The following is an 18,058-nucleotide window of genomic DNA, read 5'->3' on the forward strand; positions in this document are numbered from 1 at the left end:
GGGAGGCGAGGAGAGGGCTACACCTACGTCCCTTGGTGATCCCGCGGTGGACGCCGGGGCAAAGTCTGCGGGCCGGGGCAGAGCCCCGGGAGCCACAGGAGCCTGGAAGCCTCAAGTTTCAAAGGGACCGCGACCCAGGGAGGATCACGCAGCGAGGATCCGGCAGAAGCCCGCGAGAATGGGCCCCCAGCTAGGAGCGGAGTTGGGGCGGCAACTGGTGCTGGAGCCCCGACCCTGAGGCAGGGGTGGGCGGAGCCGGGGGCCAGTCCCGGAGCTGGGCTTGGGCGGGGCCTGAGGCTGGGGCTGCGGTGGGCGGGGCCTCAGGTGGGAGGCGGTGCCTAAGCCTCAGCCGACCTGCGCTCAGGTGAGCCCGGCTGCGCTGCGTCTTCCTTCGGGTCTTGGTGGCAAGAATGGGGCGGGATCTGGGGCACTAGTGCGCCCCAGCAGCTCTGAGTTTCTCTCCCAATTTGTGTAGGAGCTGAGGTTTCCTAAGGGAGACCCTGACACGGGGCCCCTGAGCCCTTCTATTCCAGAGCACTTTTCTGGGGGTCCTCGCTAGGGCTTAGGGACGAGCACCCCTGTGTGAAATTCTGGGTAAAATTTAGAAGTTTGTGCCTGTGATGTGTTCCTGGGGTGCCCAGACCCAAAAGAGGTAGAAATCAAGTCCTCCTGTCACCATAGAGACATAGGTGCCCAGAGAAGGCCATGAGTTGTTGAAGGTCATCCAGCTGTGCTCAGGCCTTGACCAGGACTCTTTCCACCAATGCCTCGTGGACCTCGACCCGCAGATCCTGAAGAACCCCGAGCACTCACTGGTCCCTCTTGACCTTATGCTCCCACCCATGCCCCTCCCTGCCCAGAAGTTAATAGCTTGAGACACACTTCTCAGCCTGATTCCAATGAGACAGTCATCTGCAGAGCCAGACCAACCCCCAGGTCACACCATTGTGACAAATTCAGTTAAGGATTGCTTGGGGGCAGGTGTTGGAGCTGGGAACTAATGTGTTACAAGGCCCGGCTGTGCACTCTGTGCACTTGCTTTGTGGGCCTGCAAGCCGGATGACTTGAGGGGGAGCAAGGTTTTCATGGTGGGGAGCTTAGGAAGGGGTTCCCAAGGACAGTGGGAGGGGTGGAAGCAGGAGACAGCATCCTTATCTTTTTGCCCTCCCCAGCCATCAGTCCCCCTCCCCCACCCCTGACCGGAACTAGGAGGCCAAAGTCTGCCCCAAGGTCAAAAAAATTGATTGTTTTGCAGGGAAGGGGCAGGAGTGGGACTGTGGAGGGATTGGCAGGGGACGGCACAGCCCCTTGTCCTCTAGCCTGGGCTGGGGGTTCATATCTGGAAGGCTGGACTGAGGCCAGGACAGTGCCCCCACCCCTTCGGGGGGAGAAGAACGGCTTGGGCTCAGGCTGCCTGCCAGGGCTGATAAGGGGCCCTCTTGGGGCTCCCACAAACGGTTTATCACTGTGGGGGGAACGGCCCGCAGGGCTCAGGAGGGGGCATGAGCATGGAGCGACTTTGGGGTCTACTTCAGAGAACGGTAAGACCAAATGGGTTGGGGGACACTTTAGGCCTTCTCTCCAGGTCCTTCCACCCCCTCCCAAACCCCAAGGCTGGTCCCTCCCCTTCCCACCTCCATCTCTCCCCTCCAGCTTGCCTCTGGGGACCCTTTCCCCTGCCTTGTGCTCCTTTGGCACTCCAGAGTCACTGACTGTTATGGCCAGATCCTACCCCCCCGTGCCTCTTTCCCCAGTCTCATGCCCACCGTGCCCCCACCCCCTGCAGCAAAGGTTGTCCCCACGACCCTCTCAGACCATCTACAAGCGTGTGGAGGGCACCCAGCAGTGGCGCCTGGAGGAGGAAGAGGAAGACGGGGAGGAGGGGGCTGAGCCAGCAGCCCACTTCTGCCCCATGGAGCTGAGGGGCCCTGACCTGGGCTCTAGAGCAGGGAGGCAAAACCTTGGACTCTGGGCAGCAACAGGACGAAAGGCTGCCCCCTACCTGGTCCTGACAGCCCTACTGATCTTCACTGGGGGTGAGAATCTTCCCGCCCCCACCAGGGAAGGGCCTGGGTTGGGGGGATTTATGGAGTCCGGAGCGGGGCGCAAGGGGAGTCTCCATCTTGCCATCCCCCAGCTTTCCTTCTGGGCTACGTGGCCTTCCGCGGGTCCTGCCAGGCATGTGGGGATGACGTGTTGGTGGTCAGCGAGGACGTAAACTATGAGCCGGGCCCAGACTCCCACCAGGGCACATTGTACTGGAGCGACCTCCAGGCCATGTTCCTGCGGTTCCTGGGGGAGGGGCGCCTGGAGGACACCATCAGGTAGGGATCAGCCTGTCCCCTTCCCCTGGCCTTGAAAACCCTCATTCACTTGGTTGGACTCTGCTTCCTTTCCTCTCCTCCTAGGACCCTGATGTGGGGTCCCTTCTGAGTCCTTCCTCTCGCCTCCCTGCCTCCCTGTTCAGTGGTCCTGGGAAGGATGTATGTTTGGAGCCCAGGGGAGAGAGAGTGTTCTGGAGATAAGAGGGCAAAGGGCTCGGGGTCTGAACAGCACGCTTGGGAGATTCGGGAGTGAATGAGTGAGAACAGAGGGGGCCAGTATCCAGATAGGAGGCAAGACAGATCCAGAAAAGTCCTGAATGCCACATCACGGAACATGGATTTTGACTTGGGACTGTGGGGAGCTCTAGGGGCCGGGGGCAGAAGAAGGGGGCGGGGAGCTCTGAGGAGGGATATTTAAAGGAATCAGAAAAAAAAAAAACAAGAAACAAAAAAAATGAGAAAGCAAATGCATTCGAGAGCATAAACCATCCCCCTCCATCTACGTTACTGGGAGAGAGATGCCAGCCAGTTGCAGACCACACGGGGTTTCTCTTGTTTTGCTGAGGTCACTTTCCCCATTGGGAAGGAGCTGCCCAGCCAGGTCCAGAGAAGAGGTAGGGCCACCAGGAGCACTGTCTTGGGTCAGGAATAGTATTTCAGTGGATTCTCCTGGGGTTTCTAAGTAGAAGCTCACATAAGCTATAGACAGTGAGAGATACATAGTTTCTTTCTCAGTGGTTATGCCCTTTCTTTTTCATTGCTTTATCACATTAGAGAGGACATGAATTTAGGTAATGATGACAGGAGATAGGCCTGTCTTATGACTTGCATAGAAATTTTTTTTTAAATTTTTTTTAAAGATTTTATTTATTTATTTGACAGAGATCGAGGGAGAGAGAGCGAGCGAGCACAGGCAGACAGAGAGGCAGGCAGAGGCAGAGGGAGAAGCAGGCTCCCTGCCGAGCAAGGAGCCCGATGTAGGACTCGATCCCAGGACCCTGGGTTCATGACCTGAGCCGAAGGCAGCCGCTTAACCAACTGAGCCACCCAGGAGTCCCGGCTTTTTAAAAAAAACGAATCAAAGAAGTTTCCTTCTACTCCTAGCTTTCTTCTCCTTTATCTTCTTCCTCCTCTCCGTCCTCCTCCTCCTCTTTCTTCTTCATGATCAGGAAAGGAAGGACAGGTTCGGATTTTTTTTTTAAGATATTATTTATTTATTTGACAGACAGAGATCACAAGTAGGCAGAGAGGCAGGCAGAGAGAGAGGAAGGGAAGCAGGCTCCCTGCTGAGCTGAGAGCCCAACATGGGGCTCGATCCCAGGGTCCTGGGATCATGACCCAAGCCGAAGGCAGAGGCTTTAACCCACTGAGCTACCCAGGTGCCCCTGGATTTTTTTTTTCAAATATTTTCCCAGAATGTACTGAAACGATCATCTGATTTTTTTTGCTTCAATTTATGTCTGTATGTTTTTAGTGTATGTTTCTGTCGTAATTGGTATTGATAGATTTTTCTCGTCTTCATGGGATCAGTGTGAAACTTGATTGAGGTGTATTACTACTCTTTGGATACACTGAACCCACCTTGCTTAAAGACCTTGCGTCTGTGCCTTCAACAACATGCGGGGCCTCCTCATTTCTTGAGCAAGAGTCGGTCTTCTGGGTGCAGGCTGAGCAGGCGGATGGCTTGTCAGGTCCCACAGGCAGGTGTGGCACCGGGGATGCCATCAGAGGGCAGGGAGGCAAGAGGGGGATGGTGAGGGGGGCGAGCAGTGAAGTGATCCACCATTCCAGGGTGGATGGAGAAGGAAGGAACGGGATAGTCTGGAGCCCTCAGTGGGGCTGAAAAGCAGGCATAGCGGAGGGTCAAGATGCAAGCCGGAACCTGGAAAGATCTAGTCAGAGAGTGGGATATTGGAACTTTTAAGATTTATCGGATCTCCCGTGTTCTATTTATCTGCATGTGTCCAGCACCTAGCACAGGGCCTGGCATTTAAGTTGGTGCTCAGTAAATCCCCAGTGGGTAAAGATTCCGGAGGTGGAATTCTGAGTAACCACAAGCCCGATGGGGGTGTGTCAAGGGAAGTGAGCGGCTAGACTCAGTGACACTGATGAGGTCATTCATTCATTTATCCACCAAATGTCTTTGAGCCCGTACTATGTGGCAGGTGCTCGGCTAAGTAGGTGGGGTTAGTGGAGGAGAGAACAAAAGTCTGGGCCATGTCCTTATGAAGCTTACAGCCTGTGGGGGAGAATCAGTACTGAACAAATAATCACTTTCATGACAATGTATTTATTACCACGGTCACTGTTTTGAAGGAAAAGTAAAGGATGTGGGGAATGACTATAACCAGGGGGCCCCGGCTTAGATTGGGGGCCAGGGAAGGCTTTCTGGAGGAGGTGATGAGCTGAAGCCTGAGGGGTGAGTTGTTCATGGGCAAAGAGAAGGTAGAAAAGCATTTCAGGTCAGAGAAGAGTAGGTGCAAAGGGGCTGGGGTGGGAAATGGTGGCTTCTTGGAGGAAGTGAAGGAAGGTCCATGTGGTTGTCTGAAGGAGAGCAGAGGGGTCCAGTATCCAGACAAGTGGTGGGACAGACCCAGAAAAGTCTTGAAGGGCCCATCATGGACCTTGGATTTTTGACCTGTGGCCTCGGGAGCTGCGGTGTCAGGGTGGATATAGCTCAGGTCATAAAAAGCCTTAATGGCTACACAAACTGCTTTGGATTTTATTCTAAGAGAAAAGAGAGAAATGAAGACTTTTTTTTTTTTTTAAGATTTTATTTATCTGAGAGTGAGAGAACAAGAGAGAGAGAGAGCAGGAGCAGTGGGGAGGGGCAGAGGGAGAGGGAGAAGCAGGCTCCCCACTGAGCAGGGAGCCCAACCCTGGGCTTGATCCTAGGACCCTGGGATTATGACCCAAGCCGGAGGCAGACGCTTAACGGACTGAGCCACCCAGGTGCTCCAGAAATGAAGACTTTAAAACAATAGAATATCATGGTCAGATGGGAGGGGGAGGGTTTTTTTCTTTTTTTAAGGTGAGTTCCAAGAACAGTTTATGATACTCCTGACACGGTGGTTCAGTGTCTCTGTGAAGGACTTTTTTTTTTTGTTTGGTTTGGTTTTTTTAAAGATTTTATTTTATTATTTTTATTTTTATTATTTTTTTTAAAGATTTTATTTATTTATTTGACAGACAGAAATCACAAGTAGGCAGAGAGGCAGGCAGAGAGAGAGGAGGAAGCAGGCTTCCTGCTGAGCAGAGAGCCTGATGCAGGGCTCATCCCAGGACCCTGAGATCATGACCTGAGCCGAAGGCAGAGGCTTTAACCCACTGAGCCACCCAGGCGCCCCTATTATTATTTTTTAAAGATTTTATTTATTTATTTGACAGACAGAAATCACAAGTAGGCAGAGAGGCAGGCAGAGAGAGGAGGAAGCAGGTTCCCTGCTGAGCAGAGAGCCTGATGCGGGGCTCGATCCCAGGACCCTGAGATAATGACCTGAGCCAAAGGCAGAGGCTTAACCCACTAAGTCACCCAGGTTCCCCTAGAAGCACCTCATCTGATGTTTGCTGTGTGTCTTTAAATTCACACATGGCCTTGCCATACATGTAATGTTTTATAGGCATGTGTAGATTTTTTGAAACATAAATGTTTGCCTAAAATCCTGTATGTTCATTATTTTAAAAGTTAACCCATATGGAAAAATACAAAGAGGAAAGTTAAAAAAAAAATCAGGGGCGCCTGGGTGGCTCAGTGGGTTAAAGCCTCTGCCTTTGGCTCAGGTCATGATCTCAGGGTCCTGGGTTTGAGCCCATCGGGCTCTCTGCTCAGCGGGGAGCCTGCTTCCCCCTCTCTCTCTGCCTGCCTCTCTGTGTTCGCTATCTGTCAAATAAATAAATAAATAAAATCTTTTTAAAAAAAATCATTCCAAGAGACACTGCTTGGATGTAGCTATCTCTGGTGTGTGTTTTTAATTTTGATAAACTTTTTTTTTAACTTAACACAGTGTTTTCAAGGTCTATCCATATTGCAGTGTGCACATCAAATTTATTGTTAGGCACGGGAATCCACACTGTGCATCACGTATTTTACAAACACACTAACATATGCTAGCTCGCTCTTTCTTTCATTTTTAAGATTTTATTTATTTGAGAAAGAGAGAAGAGGGAGAGCATGAACAGAGGGAGGGGCAGAGGGAGAGGGAGAAGCAGACTTCCTACTGAGCAGGGAGCCTGAGGAGGGGCTCAATCCCAGAACCCCAGAACCCTGGGATCATGACGGGAGCCAAAGGCAGACACTTAACCGACTGAGCCACCCAGGCGCCCTTGACAGATGCAGTTTCAAACAAATGCTTGAGCTCCTGGATTGGGATGGGAGGAGGCAGCAGGAATGGTAGCGAGAAAGCCCCAGTGACCACAAGTCCTGGGGTGTAGGGGTCCTCTTGAGAGCTGAGGGCTGGAGGCTGGGACTAAGGCACATCCTGCACAGGGATTTCAAAGTGGCAACATGGAGTGAGGGGACCGTGTGTGGAGAAGAAAATGCTAAGCCAGATGCCAAGGTCCTTGATGAAAGCAGACAAGGGACGGATTGGCTGGAAGAAGGGCAGAAGAGGGGAGAGCTGGATGGCAAAGGCTTCAAAGGAGGTTTGCCGGAGGAGAAATGGTCGGAAATTCCAACAGTGGAGCGGGGAGCTTGCTTCTGCTCCAAGCCCGGGTCGTATAAGAACCTGAGTTCTCTCCTGAGGTCAAGAGCCCCATGGGAGACCTAGCCTCTCAAGGGACAGCTTGGGTTTCTGCCAAAGCAACAGGTAGAGGGGTATCCGATGAGGATGCTGAGGAGGGAGGAGTCTGCCTTGGAGCGGGCACAGGTCAACTCCCATGGCAGGGAGGCCATGGGGGGGCAGCCTGTGGCGGGAGTGAGATGGAAGAACAGGGGGACAACAGGCTCACTTAGGTGGTGACAATGGAAGAAGACAAGGGACCCGCTATCCTATCAGGAACCATAGTATCAGATGTCTCTGTTCGGTGCAGCTGGAGGATGGTGGGGGACAGAGGGCTGCCCCTTCCCACTTAGTCCTTTAGAAGAAAAGCGTTTTCATGGGTGGCCAGTGTGCATGTGTGTGTATGTGTGTGTGCACGTGTGTCGGGGGGCAGTAGATAGACTGGTGAGTTTGCCTGGGCAAGGAGAAACCTAAGGGATGGTGGGCAGGATAGTACGGTATCGGATGCTAAGGCTTTAAGCAGAAGGAGGTGACCTTAGAGATAGCCCAGCTGGTGACTAGATGGATGGTGATGGCCCGGGTCAGGGAGAGACTTAGGAGCCCCTCGCTTCCAGAGCCCAGGGCGACCCCACGTCTCTGGCATCATTCCCTCCTCCCGCCCTCTCCTCCAAGCGTCCAGAAGTCCCTCTCCCCTTCCGCGCCCCAATCCCACCTCTTCCCGCTCAGGCAAACCAGCCTTCGGAAAAGGATGGCTGGCTCGGCCGGGATGGCCGCTCTGGCTCAGGACATCCGGGGGGCGCTCTCGAGCCAAAAGCTGGACCACGTGTGGATGGACACGCACTACGTGGGGCTGCAGTTTCCCGACCCGTGAGTGCGCGGGGGGCGCGCGGGAGGCGCGCGGGGGGCTCGCGGGGGACGCGCGGGGGGCCACGGAGACGCTCACCACCTCTGCTCTTCAGTGCTCATCCCAATACCCTACACTGGGTCGATGCGGCTGACAAGCTCGGGGAGCCCCTGCCGCTGGAGGACCACGACGTCTACTGTCCCTACAGCGCCACGGGCAACGCCACGGTGAGCGCCCCCTGTCCCGCCCCCAAGTCGGGAACAGCGCGCGCCCTTTCTCCGGTGGCGGAGGAGGGACCGGGAGAGCACGCCTCACCGTCCTCCCCATCCCCAGGGAGAGCTGGTGTACGCCCACTACGGGCGGCCGGAGGACCTGCAGGACCTGCGGGCCCGGGGCGTGGAGACGGCGGGGCGCCTCCTGCTGGTGCGCTTGGGGGAGATCAGCTTCGCCCAGAAGGTGAGCGTCCCTGAATGGGGGAGTGGCGTGGAACCGGGAGGATGCGGGGCTGGGGAACAGGATAGCGGCGGATGGGAAGCGTCTAGGAGGCTGTCGGAGAGAGAAAAGGGAGAACCAAGTGGGTCGTAAGAAAATGTTGGCAGGAAATGTTGGGATGGGGAACAAACACAGGCTCTCTGTGGTCCCATGAGAGCGGAGCGGAGACCGTGCTACTGCCGTTTTCCTTGCTTCTTCTGCCCTTACAACTGGGTGCTCTCCGGGAGAAGGAGTCCGTTAGCCACTCCCCTTCCCCAGGTGGCCAGTGCCCAGGACTTTGGGGCCCGAGGAGTACTCATATACCCCGATCCAGCAGACTTCTCCCAGGACCCACACAAGCTCAGCCTGTCCAGCCACAGGGCTGTGTATGGACATGTGAGTCTGGGGCAGCCAGCAGTGGATTCTTGGGGTCCCCAGAACTGGACCTCCTTGTCTGGGATGAGGCTGGTAGGCTACCCCTGGGAGCCCAGCTCACAGCTTTGGTGTGGACACCCCTTTCCTCGCAGGTGCACCTGGGAACTGGGGACCCCTACACGCCTGGCTTCCCTTCCTTTAATCAAACGCAGTTCCCTCCAGTCCAGTCCTCCGGCCTCCCTAACATTCCCGCCCAGCCCATCAGTGCGGACATTGCGTCCCTCCTGCTGAGGTGAGGGGCCTGTGGGGGCCGGGAGGGGTGGAGGAAGGGAGACGTAGCTAGCCTGTAAAGTGCTTTTGGGTGAAGTAGGAAAAGGTCGATCTTCTGGGTGGGCCCAGCCTCAGTTTGAGCAGGACACAACCTGCACAACTGTGCACGGCAGCAGGCAGAATGCAGAAGTCGAGCTGGAGCCGGAAGGTGGGAGGGAAAGCGCAAAGAGGGAGCTCTGGGCTCTTCTACAGCCTGGGCTTCTGTGCCACTTCTGACCCTTTCTGTCCCACCTCTCTCCAGGAAGCTCCAAGGCCCTGTGGCCCCCCAGGAATGGCAGGGGCACCTCCCAGTCTCCCCTTATCGCCTGGGCCCTGGGCCAGGCTTGCATCTCGGGGTCAACAACCACAGGGTCTCTACCCCCATCAGCAACATCTTTGGCTGCATCGAGGGCCGCTCCGAGCCAGGTGTGCTAGCTTGCCCGGCATCACCCACAGCCAGCAGTTGGGGAGCTGCCACTCATGAACCCTGGCTAGAGATGGGGATGGGGCAGGTGGCCCCGGGGGCGTGGGCAAGAGTGGTGCTCAGTGGAGGGGGTGGCAGGGCTGAGCAGGGATGGAGGCTGGCGAGTTGAGGCTGATGTGGGACTGAGAGGGGTAGCAAAGAGTAGATCTCATGGTCAAATCTGTCCAGAAACAGGATGGGCAGCTTGGTACAGTAGTGAGTTCTCTAGCACGGGAGGGGAGCAAGCATGAGTTGGGTGATCTTACAGCATGAACGGGACTTCCTATGAGATAGATGAACCTTTCAAACCTAACTAGATGTGGAGAGCAATGGGCAATCAAAGTGGGTTTTTGAGCCAAAGAGGGTGGTACCTACAAGCACTGATAGAGAGACACAGGGTGGGGGGTGGGAGCGTTTGGTGGCTCAGAGGAGAATGCGGGAGCAGGGGCGGGGGTGGATTAGAGAGAGGCGTGAAGGAGGAAAACCTGTCAGGACTTGTGCACGACATGGCCGGCGAGGGAGGTGATGGGAGTCCAGCATGAGGCCAGGCACCTGCTGAGGGAGCAGGCCATCCGGGCAGGGCCGAGGGGAAGAGGGCCACTCTCCTTGGGGACAGCAGGGATCACAGGGCTGGGGCTGCAGAGATGTGAGGGGCTGGGAGGTGGAGAGTGGTGGGGGGTGGGGCTGAGAAATGGTGGGGAGGCACCATGAGCACACACCCTCCCAGGTAGTCTCTGGGTTCTCCCAGTGTAAGGACGTGGACCCCAAGTCTCCCCTCCTACAGATCACTATGTTGTCATCGGGGCGCAGAGGGATGCTTGGGGCCCAGGTGCGGCCAAGTCCGCTGTGGGGACGGCCATCCTGCTGGAGCTGGTTCGGACCTTTTCCTCCATGGTGAGCAATGGTAAGGTCAGGGCCTGGGCCGGGCAGCTGGGGCTGTGGCCCGAGCCAGCACAGGGCAGAGAGGCAGGCGGGCACAGGCTAGAGGGTGGCCAGGCAGACCTGGGCTCCAAACCTGGCTTCCTCACGTCCCAGCTGCACGGCCCTGGGCGAGTCGCTTCTCTCCTGTTTCCTCCTGCGAACAGGAGAATAGAGTTGGCCCTTGAGCAACACCAGGGTCAGGGGCGCTGACTCCGCTCAGCTGAAAATCTGCATGTAAGTGGACCCAAGTGGTTCAAAGCCACGTTCAAGGGGCAGCTGTAGTAATGGTCCTTGGTCTGAGTGAAGCATTAGGCAGAGACTCTGGAGGAAAGCTAGCTCCGTCCCTGTGCGGAAGGACAGAAGAAGACAAAAGTGGGTCTTTGCTGAGCCTTCAGCGTGACCCGCTCTGCTTCCAGGCTTCCAGCCCCGCAGGAGTCTGCTGTTCATCAGCTGGGACGGAGGGGACTTTGGGAGTGTGGGCTCCACGGAGTGGCTGGAGGTAATGTGGGGTCCAGGGCAGGGGGTCAGGCAGTGGGGAGGAGGGGGTGTTAAACTCCACGTCCCTCACCCACAGGGCTACCTCAGCGTGCTGCACCTCAAAGCCGTGGTCTACGTGAGCTTGGACAATGCAGTGCTGGGTGAGTGGGGACGGGGGGCAGCCGCTGGGCCCGCTCTGGTGCACGCTGGCCTCGGGGCCCAGCCTAGAGCCTGGCATCCCTTGTCCCTCTCCGCAGGCGATGACAAGTTCCATGCCAAGACCAGCCCCCTTCTGATCAGCCTCATAGAGAACATCCTGAAGCAGGCAAGAGCCTGGCCGGGAGCCGCGGACGAAGGGAAGCTGGTGGCAGCCAGCACCTGACCCGTCTGTGCCCTGTGTCCTGCTCCCCAGGTGGACTCCCCTAACCGTAGTGGGCAGACCCTCTTTGAGCAGGTGACCCTCAACAGTCACAGCTGGGACGCCGAAGTGTAAGTTGGGGCCAGGAGGGCGGGAGGATAGCTGTGGGGGGAGCCGAAGCCACAAGCCCTCCAACCTGCCCACTCCCAGGATCCGGCCGCTGCCCATGGACAGCAGTGCCTATTCCTTCACGGCCTTTGCGGGGGTCCCTGCCGTCGAGTTCTCCTTCATGGAGGTGAGACTTCCTGGCCCTGCCCCGGAGCAGCAGCCCCCCAGCCTCTGTGTCCCATGCCCCTGCGCCAGCCCGTGCCCTGTCCCGGCAGGATGGCCAGGCGTACCCGTTCCTGCACACGAAGGATGATACGTACGAGAACCTACACACGATGCTGAGAGGCCGCCTGCCCGCTGTGGCCCAGGCTGTGGCCCAGCTCGCGGGGCAGCTCCTCATCCGGCTCAGCCACGATCACCTGCTGCCTCTGGACTTCGGCCGCTACGGGGACGTGGTCCTCAGGCACATCAGCAGCCTCAACGAGTTCTCCGGGGACCTGAAGGTCCAAAATACCAACCCTGCTCCTGGCTTCTGGGGGTGGGGGGCGCTATATCCCCTTAAAGCGTTGCCCCGGCTCCTCACAGTCCTTAGGGTCTGGTCCCCTCTGGCAGCCCGGCCCCTTGACTCCTGCCCTAGGACCCAGCTGGTACCCTCCCAACCACCCAGGTCTTCTTCCCTCTCCCAGCATCCCGTTCCCCTACAGCCCCTCCTCCTGCCAGCCCTGGGGTCCCAACCTAGGCCGGGGTCCTGGCCCCCGCGTCTGGCCCCAGTCTGCATCTCCACCCTCAGGCCCGCGGGCTGACCCTCCAGTGGGTTTACTCAGCGCGGGGGGACTACATCCGCGCGGCAGAGAAGCTGCGAAAGGAGATCTACAGCTCGGAGGAGAGCGATGAGCGGCTGATGCGCATGTACAACGTGCGGATCATGCGGGTGAGGCCCCCCCCACCCCCCCCCCCCCCCCCCCCCTCACCCCCCCCCCCCCCCCCTCACACCCCCCCACCCCCGCCGCCGCCGCCGCTGCCATCGTGCCCCCTACCTCCCCTACCTCCCTTCCCTCCCCTCCCTCTCCTCCCCTCAGGGTCAGCCCAGCGCATTGTGCGCTCTGGTCAGCTGTCTCGGCTTTTACTCCGTCCCTATCCTCTGGCTCCCAGTCCTGGATTCCGCGCTCACAGACCAGCCAAAAAGTGATAAAACAGGGAGGACCGGCTGCCTGGCCAATGGTTGGCAGACCACGTGGCAGAACTGGCATACACCCCCATCATACACACACACACACACACACACACACACACACACACACGCGCACACACACACACACACACACACACACACACACGGCCCTCCACTGCCTCCTCACCCCTCTGGAGGGAAAAAGCATGTACACAATTGTCCACAGTACAAGAGGCACAAGCTTCTGGCCCAGGAGGGGCAAATGCTTACGAAATTCAGAGCAAGGAGAGCTCTCTTCCTTCTGGTAATAAGGTGGGTGAAACCCAGGGAAGCTACCTGGGGGAGGTGTCAGGTAAAGTTATACAAGACTTTAGTCCTTGGCCCATTCCTCCTGCTTAGTTTTGAATACTTTGCAACCCACACAACATCTCCTGTTCCATCCCCCCTGCTTCCTTCCATTTCTTTATCCCAAGAACTCAGTCTGGCCACCCACTGATTTTGGAAAATGGGATAAGTAGGGGCTGTGGGCATGGGGGAAAGTCTACAGGGCAAAATTAAAAACTGGAGCATCCTCTGTGAGTGTAGAGTAGACAGCGGACCCATAGTGTATGCCCGACAATGGTTTTGGAGCATGTCTGGCCCCCCCTTTTTTTTTTCCTCCTCGAGTCCTTGCCTGTTTTCCTTCGCATTACTCATTCCTTCTTTCTGTTTACAAACCCACCCCTCTTGCTATTTCGTCCTTGCTCCTTTCTCCTGACCCCCCTCATTCTCCTCTCTCTGCATTTTCCTCTTCCTCCCCACTTCCTGACCCCTCCACCTCTCCTCTCCTTTGTCCCCTCCACTAAGACACCAGTGATTCTGCAGGTGAGACAAGAGATTGGGCCTGGTTCATTCTCATTTGCAGATCTTGTTCTAGCCCCTGCTGTCCCAGACTCCAGGAACACAAAATGATCCTTCCCTCGCCCGACCCCCTAAGTAGCTACATGCCCTCCATCTGTGCGTAAGGGGCATGATTCAGACTCAGGGCTGGAGACTAAAAGAATCAGTACTTCAGAACCAGCAGCACAGAGCTGGGCCAGACCCAGGGAAGGTTGTGGCTCTAGACCAGGGGTTGGTAAATAATAGCCCGTGGGCCAAACTTGGCCTGGTGCCTGTTTCTGCAAGTAAAGTTTTATGGAAACACAGCCATGCTCATTGATTTTCATACTGTCTGTGGCTGCTTGTGTGCTGGCTGTGGTGGCCAAGTTTAGCATTTGCAGCAGAAACAACATGGTCTGCAAAACCAAAAATATTTACTATGTGCAGAAAAGGTTTGCCAAGCCCTGCTTTAGACTGTGACGTTGGCCTTGAAGAATGGACAGAACTTGGGTCAGTGCAAAGAATAGACATTTCGGAGTGGAGAGGCCCAGAGTAAGGGTGTGGTGGGGACATAGGCCTGGCTGTCCTTAGGAGCAGTGTGTGGGCCAGCAGAGCCAGAACAGAAGCCTGTGGAGAAGCAGGGGGCAGAGGTGCACCAAACAGTGGGATAGAGTTCACCTACGAGGAGCCTTGAATGCCAGGATGAGAAGTTTGGATTTTTAGGGTCCGGGCATCAAGCAAATTAGGAAGGTGTTTGAGCAGGGAGGTGATGTGAGCGGAGTGGACTTTTAGGAAGGATTTGGCCAGGGTGTAAATGGAGAAGAGGGAATGAAGTTAGCAAAGACCGAGGTCTGGATGAGAGTGGCAGGTGGCAGAAGATGCCGCCTGTGGGTGAGGGAACTGGAGTGATGTGAGACATGTGGAAGGAAACGGACAGACAGCGTGTTGAGGGAAGAGGAGGAAAACCATAGCAGAGCTGCCATTTACTGAGGGCTGTGTGTGAGGCTGTGTAAGGTGCCCCCTTACCCACTGGGGAGGTCCAGAAGGGTGGAGGGCAGGATTCCGGTGGATCATTTGTCAGGTAGGCTTGGCAGTTATCCCACGAGGTCCTGACTGCACAAGGGCATGGCTGAGCCCTTGGAGTGAAAGATGGAGGACTTCAAAAGATAGGCGCTAATGAGCTTGGAGATTACAATTTTCCTGGGGAGGCACCCACCCAATGGCTATTGAAAAGTTTCCCAAGTGATTCTTTTTTTTTTTTCTTTTTCAATGATTTGTTTTATTTATTTGAGAAGGAGAGAATGAGAGAGAGAGAGAGAGTGAGTGAGTATGGGGGGCCGGGGGGGGGCAGTCAGAGAGAGAAGCAGACTCTCCACTGAGCAGGGAGCCTGATGCAGGACTCCATCCTGGGACTCCATAATCATGACCTGGGCCCAAGGTGGTCGCTTAACCAACCGATCCCTCCAGGACTCTCCCCAAGTGATTCTGATATGCAGCCAGGGAGGAAAACTAATGGTGTGTAGGTAAGGAGAACAGAGGGTGTAGGTCGAACCTTGGGCTTGGCCATGGGTGGGAGCAGAAGGAACCAGAGAGGGTGGAAAGAAGGTGGGCAAATCGGGCTAGGAGAGAGGCCGTCTCTGGAAAGATGAACAGCATCTTGAGTTATGCAGGGAGGACAGACAGACAAGCACTTAATTAGGGCTGGCCAGTCGCTTTGAACTTTGACTCTGGGCTGTGGACGGACGTTCGTGGTGGTGAGGGGAATGTAGACCATAGACTTCTTTGAGGCTTCAGCCGGGTAAGTGAATGGGTGAAGAGGGAAGACTGGGGAGACTTGGACGCGGGCTTGGAGGCCCAAGGCTTAGAACGGGATAGAACCCAAAACACAGCCCGAGGACGCATCCTACCCAGCTGCTGGTGACGTCAAGGAATGGCCTCCCCCGATTGGGTAGCCACAGGGAGGTGGGACTTGAAGCAGCTGCAATGTTCGCCAGCCGCGTACTCGGTCCCAAGCTGGGTAGGGAGTTGATGTTCAGGCCCGCGCTGCCGGCGGAACCCCCACCCCGACCTGATCCCCTTCTTGGCGCAGGTGGAGTTCTACTTCCTGTCCCAGTACGTGTCGCCGGCCGACTCCCCGTTCCGCCACATTTTCCTGGGCCGCGGAGACCACACGCTGGGCGCGCTGCTCGAACACGTGCGGTTGTTGCGCTCGGGCGGCTCTGGAGACCCAGGGGCCGCCGCCTCCAGGATGGCTCCCGGCCTGGGCTTCCAGGAGAGCCGCTTCCGACGCCAGCTGGCCCTTCTCACCTGGACGCTGCAGGGAGCCGCCAACGCACTTAGCGGGGACGTCTGGAACATCGATAACAACTTCTGAGGTCCATAGTGGGAGGGTGCGGGGCGGGGGGCGAGAAGCTGGGGCATATGCCCGGAGCTCTTGCTCTCCCGTTAGAGTGATTTCTGGGTGATGGAGGTGCCTAGTACCAACTGTCGTTGCCAACCGATTTCTCATCAGCCCTTCCCGTCTCTGCAAGGGGCCCAGCCAAGATGCCAGCGCAGACACCCACCCCCAGGCCCTGCAGTGTAGGAGCAGGTGAGCTGTGCCTTCCACAATGGGCCGGCCATACTGTCAGCTAATCTGAGAGCATCCGCGTGCTCATCGCACAGCCCCTTCCCCTTCAGGAAAGGGGGTCCCCCACACCTAGCGACGCCTCTGGAAGGTTTCCTAGGCCCTGGGAGGGGGCCAGCCCTCTTGGTGGGAGAATGACTGGAACTGTAGCCTATAGCCCCAGCAGGTGGTCTGTGGCGGGAGGGGCTGGAGGGGCTGGAGTTTGGACCTGAATAAACTAGATGGTGGCATCTGTTCTTTATAAACACCTTTATGCTTCTTCCTTACTCTCACTCCACCCAGTCGTCCCTCACTTGAGACAGGGAAGGGTTAGGCAGAAGGGCCAGAGAAGGTAGAAGTAGGAATGCTCTCTCCACCTCTTGGGAGGCTGTAGGCTGGGCTCTCACGTCCAGGGCAGCTGCATAAATCCTGGGGCTGGTCTTTGGGCTACTCCGTCCTCTTTTGCTCCTAGTATGGCACGACGGGTCCTACCCTGGTTCCAGCCATGAGCCTCTGCCTTTCCCCCTGCCCACCTCCTTGAGCCCCTTGATCCAGACTGGGTTCTCGGGAGCCTGGAAGAGGGTCAGACCCTCCTCAGCTATTTCCTTCCCTGACATACTGTCCGGAACAAATTTCCCAAAGTGGTTTCTCGGCCCTTTACCTTGTCCATTTGCTTCTTGTAGCACACAGAATAGTGGTCTGGAAAAAGATGTTCACGTCGTAATCCCTGGAACCTGTGAGTGAATGTTACCTTCCACAACAAAAAGGACTTTTTGGATGTGATTAAATTGAGGATCTTGAGATGGGGAGTGTTTCGCGCTGAAATGTGTCCCCCTCACCAGAGTTGAAGCCTGACCCTTAGTACCTCAGAGTCTGTATTTGGAGACAGGGACTTAGGTTTGAATGAGGCCATTAGGGTGGGCCTAATCCAATCTAATCAGGGTCCTTATAAGAAAATTTGTCACAGGGGCGTCTGGGTGGCTTGGTCAGATGTCAGGCTCTTGACCTCAGCCCAGGTCTTGATCTCAGGGTCATGAGTTCAAGCCCTACAGTGCCTGGGTGGCTTAGTCGGTTAAGGGTCTCCCTTCAGCTCGGGCCATGATCTTGGAGTACTGGGTTCGAGCCCTACATCAGGTTCTCTGCTCAGCAGGGAGCCTGCTTCCTCCTCCCTCTCTCTGCCTGCCTCTCTGCCTACTTGTGATCTCTGTATGTCAAATAAATAAATAAAATCTTTAAAAAAAAAAAAAAGGATGCAAGAGGAGCAGAGGTGGATAAAGGAGACGTGGCAGCAGAAGCAGAGAACAGAATTGAGTCTGTCTTAACAACATAATCTTGCTGATTTTTGTCCCCAGTCAACAACCTGCCAGTGTCACCGGCTGCCCCCTTTCCTTCCTTCTCCCTTGCTCTGCATCTGAGGGCTGGACACATACCTTTTGAGGATCCTGTCCTTTTCCTGTGCCTTAGTTTTCTTGCCTGGTTAAGTTGAGGTAATGTCAGGCAATGCCATTGCCCCCAATCTTGGCAGGGACATTGGTGTTTCTGACCCACTGGAGCTTAAGTCTTAAAGGGAGAGACAAAATAAGGCACATAAAGGGTCAAAAAGCAGAAAAGGGGGGCGCCTGGGTGGCTCAGTGGGTTAAAGCCTCTGCCTTTGGCTCAAGTCATGATCCCAGTGTCCTGGGATGGAGCCCCGCATCGGGCTCTCTGCTCAGCAGGGAGCCTGCTTCCTCCTCTCTCTCTACCTGCCTCTCTCCTATTTGTGATCTCTGTCTGAAGTAAATAAATAAAATCTTAAAAAAAAAAAAAAAAGCAGAAAAGGATCCTGGGTATTAGAAGCATCTAGGCAGCCCTGGCAAGAGGCTCTGATGGCTCAAGACTATGAGATCCAGTGGGCGGGGTCAGGCAAGATTTGTTTCTTTGTAGTTTAAGTACATTAGTTTAGGGACGGGACCCTATTTGGGGGGCGAAAGAGGACCTTAAAAATCTGCTTGCCCAATTCCCTCATTTTAGAGGTAGAAAGAGAAGCTCAGAGAAGTTCAGTGACTTGCTCAAGGTC

At 55.9% G+C, this 18,058-nt stretch overlaps 1 protein-coding gene across 2 annotated transcripts; it reads left to right on the plus strand.

Moving 5' to 3' along the window:
• Nucleotides 1–6: 6 nt before the first annotated feature.
• On the plus strand, nt 7–16,959 carry LOC111146287 (transferrin receptor 2). 2 transcript variants are annotated; one of them, XM_022501777.1, is made up of 18 exons: nt 7–1,541; nt 1,787–2,036; nt 2,138–2,324; nt 7,769–7,909; nt 8,002–8,113; nt 8,220–8,342; nt 8,637–8,753; nt 8,885–9,024; nt 9,304–9,467; nt 10,289–10,408; nt 10,842–10,924; nt 11,000–11,063; nt 11,160–11,227; nt 11,315–11,391; nt 11,471–11,555; nt 11,644–11,871; nt 12,159–12,299; nt 15,487–16,959. In XM_022501777.1, exons 1-18 carry the CDS (start codon nt 1,503–1,505, stop codon nt 15,769–15,771), a joined length of 2,424 nt encoding a protein of 807 aa, XP_022357485.1. In that variant the 5' UTR covers nt 7–1,502; the 3' UTR covers nt 15,772–16,959. The 2 variants fall into 2 exon arrangements, with proteins under 2 accessions (XP_022357485.1, XP_022357484.1); XM_022501776.1 differs by lacking the exon at nt 7–1,541 and having other exon boundaries at nt 1,575–2,036.
• The last annotated feature ends 1,099 nt before the right edge of the window (nt 16,960–18,058 follow it).

Source organism: Enhydra lutris, unplaced genomic scaffold (genome assembly GCF_002288905.1).
Source record: "Enhydra lutris kenyoni isolate GAN:26980312 unplaced genomic scaffold, ASM228890v2 scaffoldscaffold13, whole genome shotgun sequence".
Taxonomy (NCBI): Eukaryota; Metazoa; Chordata; class Mammalia; order Carnivora; family Mustelidae; genus Enhydra; species Enhydra lutris.

Coding starts and splice junctions, on each gene's coding strand:
- LOC111146287 (XM_022501776.1), top strand. CDS start 1,718: ATGGCCAGATCCTACCCCCCCGTGCCTCTTTCCCCAGTCTCATGCCCA. Junction 8,754..8,884: donor ACAGGGCTGTGTATGGACAT/GTGAGTCTGGGG, acceptor CTTTCCTCGCAG/GTGCACCTGGGAACTGGGGA. Junction 9,025..9,303: donor ATTGCGTCCCTCCTGCTGAG/GTGAGGGGCCTG, acceptor ACCTCTCTCCAG/GAAGCTCCAAGGCCCTGTGG.